The 5207-nt window shown below is 34.4% G+C and overlaps 1 protein-coding gene across 1 annotated transcript; it reads left to right on the plus strand.

Moving 5' to 3' along the window:
• The first annotated feature begins 739 nt into the window (after positions 1 to 739).
• On the plus strand, positions 740 to 4006 carry LOC113366793. The gene is made up of 6 exons (XM_026608447.1): positions 740 to 767; positions 966 to 1043; positions 1205 to 1317; positions 1398 to 2845; positions 2918 to 3324; positions 3384 to 4006. The coding sequence occupies exons 1-6, from the start codon at positions 740 to 742 to the stop codon at positions 4004 to 4006; spliced, it is 2697 nt and encodes an 898-aa protein (XP_026464232.1).
• Positions 4007 to 5207: the final 1201 nt, after the last annotated feature.

Raw genomic sequence — 5207 nt, forward strand, 5'->3', positions numbered from 1 at the left:
TGGCAATTTAATAAATTTTATCGAGATATAGGAGCCAATTCTCCGATATAGTAGACCGCAACATAGCGTTGTTATGGCAACGGTATATTAAGGTGTTTCTTCATATAAATTGGTAGTAAAAACTGTCGTCGGAATCAGAACTACGCCTAATCGAATAGCAAATACATAGCATTTGGACAGTTTTTATTACCAATTCAGGCAAAGAAAAAAGCGTAGCGTAGCGTTGCCATAACAAAGCCCCATAATTACTATTGAAATTTCCGGAATGATAGTTTCAACGATCATAGACATTAATTAAACAATATTTATTGAGATGTATTTTGTAATACAATATAATTGAATATCACTGTAAAACGCCGGTAACAAGATTATATGTAAAATATTTATACAAGTTATTATGTATAAAATAATGACTGAGAAAAGTAATTACTTTCACCTAATAAAATAATTTTTTCAAAATGCGTGGTTTTTTCACAGCCCTAGTGTAAGATAAACCTAAATTTCAGGTGAAGGTGTGCATAAAACGCAGGGGCGCGGCGCTCGTATTAATTTCCTCGCCGATTGTCATTCGAAGCACGAAACCTTCAACACCGAGACGATCGTAACCCTTCAACATTTGTTGTATGATTCCTTAACGTCTCTTATTCAAGTCAAACGGAAAATGGAAAATGTAGAAACTCACTAAAGGCGTTACTCGCAAAGCGTTACCATAAACCACCCTATTTGAGATTGTTTAAGCATGTCGGGAAAATGCATCGCGGGCGAAAGTATAATTTGCCAGAACTAAGTGGAAACTATCAGCGTTATTTTGAGTCTATTAAGAGATGTGTTAGATATTCTCCCAAAAGCTATGTTTATAGAGAAGAATTATGCACAAGAATAGGGTTGCTATAACATACAACTTGCTTTTTTATACTAGTGTTTAGTTTATTATACTACTAATAATTTTATTTTTTCTCTTTCAGATAATGGTATGAGACGACTTCGACATTCAGCAGATACAATGGATGAAGTTACTCCTGGAGACGAAGACGATCCTGCCGGTGTATCGTTAAAAAAACCTTCAAAATTTGTTAACATATAAAAAAAGTTGATCAAATTTTAAAGCTCTAAATTCTATTTAATACCGCAATGTCGAAACTCTTATCAAGAAATTATGTTATAATTTTTATATTCAATATTTTTGCAATAATTACTTTTTGTTTATCTGATTGTCCGCGGTTATGCGACTGTAAATGGAAAAACGGTAAAGAAACTGTTCTTTGCCAAGGTGCTAACTTATCAGCTATACCAGCTAAACTAGATGCAGGAACACAGGTACGTGGTAGTTATAAATATATGACAAAAGAAAGTTTAATAGAATAAATTTTATTTTATACTATTTCTATTACGTTCAGGTTTTGGATTTGACCGCCAATGATCTTGGAACTATCACACGCGAAGCCTTCAGCAACGCAGGACTTTTGAATCTTCAAAAAATATTTTTAGTCAGATGCCGTTTGAGATCCCTAGACAGATTTTCATTCAGAAAATTGTCAAATCTTGTCGAACTTGATCTAAGTTATAATCTTCTAAGTACAGTGCCATCAAATGCATTAGAATCGACACCAGAATTGCGAGAATTGAAACTTAGCGGAAATCCTATTCAACGCATATCCGATGAGGCATTTGTTAAAGTTCCGCAACTTGTGCGATTAGAATTATCGGATTGCAGGATAAGTACATTAGAACCACGAGCTTTTGCTGCATTAGAGGATACATTAGAGTGGCTAAAACTCGATGGAAATCGTTTGGTGGACGTTAGGTCATCTACTCTCACAATGTTGCATGGCTTACACGGAATAGAATTAGCTTCTAACCCATGGAATTGCACATGTAGTCTACGACCTCTGCGGGAATGGATGCTTGATGAAAACGTTCCATGTGATGTACCGCCAGTTTGCAGGTTTCCTGCAAGGCTGTCAGGAAAAACATGGGATAGACTGGAGTTGGATGAATTTGCTTGTGCACCAGAAATTTTGGCTCCAGATCCGAAAGCTCATGGTGTAGAAGGAAGAAATATTACCATGCGATGTAGAATTGGTGGAGTACCAGAACCTAGTGTGCGTTGGTCATTACGCAATCGTGTGATCGCAAACTTGACAACAATCCATGGAAAGAAAACATATGTTGTTAGAGCAAAAGACAATGAAATTGATTTAACGATTACAGCTGCTGATGCACAAGATGCTGGTATCTACACTTGTGCCGCAGAAAATAAAGCTGGGCGCGCTGAAGCCAGCGTGACCTTAGCAGTTTCTAGAAAACCACCGGATGCACCTCTGACAGGAAAAATGATTATGGCAACACTAATATTGGCCATAATATTTGTGACAGGGTCATGTTTGATAGCAGTTTGCTTCTTCAGAAGACAAAAACGTCGTCCACCACGATGGAATAATACAAACAATAGTAGACGTGAAGATAGCTATGAGAAAATAGAAATGAATCACAAAGCTTCAAGACCATCAGTAACTAATGGCATGAGTGCATCGCCTACTAGTACTTGTCCAACTGTTGCAATGGTTCAACCAGTGAAACGGCGAGGAAAATATCTGCATGTACCAACACAAGATACTGAAGATGAAGATCCTGGTTATGAGGATGATGTAGAAACACCTACACCTTCAACAATTGCAATAGGCAAAGAGGAAAAGTGTTGGAAAGCAGCAAGCGCAGTTCAAGGTCCAAGCATAGAAAATGTTGTGAGAAGTCCTACGGATAGTTCTAACTGGACATCTGAAACTGGCAGTGAAATACGATCAGATGATACGGACTTACACATACCTCGACTTTCAGAATTAAGGTTTGTAATTTTTTATAATTGTAAGTTTTGGCATTGAGTACTTTACAAAATATATTATTTTATCATTTATAGAGTTGATTCGACGCCAGAGTCTGGTCCAAGCTCAACCTCAGGTCAATTTAATATTTTCGGAAATGTTAATAATAATCCTACAACTCCTGGAAATTCTGGGAACAATAACTATGCAATATTACCCGCTACTCATCATCCTCCCTATAAACCTGTAGTACCGCAACGTGGAATGCGCAAGCATGCCATTGGTGTAAACCAAAATATGCCGCTTGGCTCCATTGTTGATAATCAAATGCAGAAACGAGTAGTCAATAGTGATGGTAGTGATAATGAAAGAAACTTCCCAGATTTGCTAGATACAAGAGCATATGGTGATAATACAGGAGATCCAGGAAAGCAGAGGGAGAATGCGTTTTGCACGCTTCCACGAAAGAGAGGAACGAAAAGTGGAATTCCAGATACCACAGGTAACTTATATCAAATTCAAGTTAATATAAATAAATTTCAATGTTTTTAAATTTCAGAGGGTCGGATAGTGAGTCTCCTTTACTTCAAGATAGTAGATACAGCAGCAATAATAGTGGCAGCATGACTGAATCCGGTGCGTCATCGTATCATCAATATAGAAATTTTCCAAATCAGAACAATCGATTACTATCATCAACAAATCAACGTTCCAGTAGTTTCCTCAACTTGTCTTCATCACCAGTTAGTTCTCACGATCCACCTAGTCTTCCGAGTTCACCTGTTCGATCCACAACAGCATCCGCAACTCCTTTATTAAATATAAACAGTCTAAATTCCAGGGCTGATCATGCGTTAGTTGGAGGAAGATACGACTATCATTCTGCACAGTTGGAAAGATTTTTAGATGAATACAGATGCCTCAGAAGGCAGCTTACAGAAATGAAGGAAACATGTGATGGTTTAAGAATTAAAAGTTCAAAACCAGAAGCACCTATAAGAACAGTTGCTGGTGGGACATCAAGATATGTTAGTGATAATGGAAGTGAACTTGATGAAGATGAAAGAAAAGATGTTATGATTTCACCACTGACGCCAGTGGCATCAGATCCACCTCCGCCTTATTGGATGCCAAGAAATACATTGTTAAAAAGACTCGGTGCTAATGATTATTACCAAAGCTGAAATTTGAACAGTTAAAATAATGTTTGAACTGTGTAAGTGCTTTTCTATAAATAAAATAAGTGTAAGGGACGATCATTTTGAAACTAGAGTGAAATGTCAAAATTTGTAGTAAATATACTTATAGTAAAATTTAACACATTCACATTCAACTATTCATTATGTGTATAATATTAATGTTAAAGGTAGAATAAATAAATTTCTTTGTGGTATATATCTTTTTGCTTAATACTAACGATAAGTAAAATGTTATAGATGAACACAAAAAATGATAAAATTTTCTTCGCCAATCATTCTTTGTGAGAACTTTTTATTGCATATCAAAATTATTTTATCAAATATGTAAAAATGTTATACTATTCAATAATTACAATCTATCAGTAAATTAAACTTTATAAATACTTTAGGAAGATTTGGACACCAAAACAGGTAATTTGTTAGGAAGCCAATGTAAAATACAATTGAATAAATAAATATCAAATAAATATGTTAAAATATTATTATTAAAAATTTCAGAACAAACGTGTGCTTGCAGCATTCTACCTGAAACGTGTCTTCATTTTTAGTTAAATTATATTTGCACTAATTAAGTAACACAGTAGAGTCAGTAATAAGAAGTAAAAATTACTTTACCAAGTTGCACCTATGCAATTACACAATTCAAGTCACGTGCAAGTTGTCCTCTGATATATATTACCAGGGCCGTATCACAGAAAACTTCTCAACTTATATAATTCATGAATAGTAAAAACGGTCGATTGCATTTCATAATTTTCTGAATTTTAAATACATTAAAATATACATAAAATTATGACCATAGTAAATTTTTTTTAAATTCATTTGATTTAATTGACCAATATTTTCTATATTTTTGTTTTGTAGTAAATTTTTGAACTAAGACAATTAGTATGTTTTAAATAAACGCCCAATTTAAATGATATTTAATGTGTACGTTATTAACTGTTTTTAACGAAATTTATTCAAGTTAGCGTTAACGACAAAGTTACAAACACTTGAAATAACAGAACATTTTTACAGGTTTCTGAAGTATGATAAATGATTTAACAAGAATTGATGCTTGTCTAACATGATCAATTAGTATTTGACTTTTATACCTCGGAAGAAAAAATAATAAACCTGAACTCTTTCAAGTAGTTAGCAAGTTTTCTTTAATTCAAAAGCACACAATTTATACAAAACGCAC

The sequence above is a fragment of the Ctenocephalides felis genome, unplaced genomic scaffold (genome assembly GCF_003426905.1).
Source record: "Ctenocephalides felis isolate EL2017-DRISC unplaced genomic scaffold, ASM342690v1 CF-g0.4_SCAFFOLD_01170, whole genome shotgun sequence".
Lineage (NCBI taxonomy): Eukaryota > Metazoa > Arthropoda > Insecta > Siphonaptera > Pulicidae > Ctenocephalides > Ctenocephalides felis.

What these genes read in the sequence shown, in the direction of transcription:
- LOC113366793 (XM_026608447.1), top strand. Translation starts at nt 740, where the DNA reads ATGTCGGGAAAATGCATCGCGGGCGAAA. An exon ending in AGACGAAGACGATCCTGCCG is followed by an intron (nt 1,044 to 1,204) that starts GTGTATCGTTAA and finishes TTACTTTTTGTT; the next exon opens with TATCTGATTGTCCGCGGTTA. An exon ending in AACTAGATGCAGGAACACAG is followed by an intron (nt 1,318 to 1,397) that starts GTACGTGGTAGT and finishes TATTACGTTCAG; the next exon opens with GTTTTGGATTTGACCGCCAA.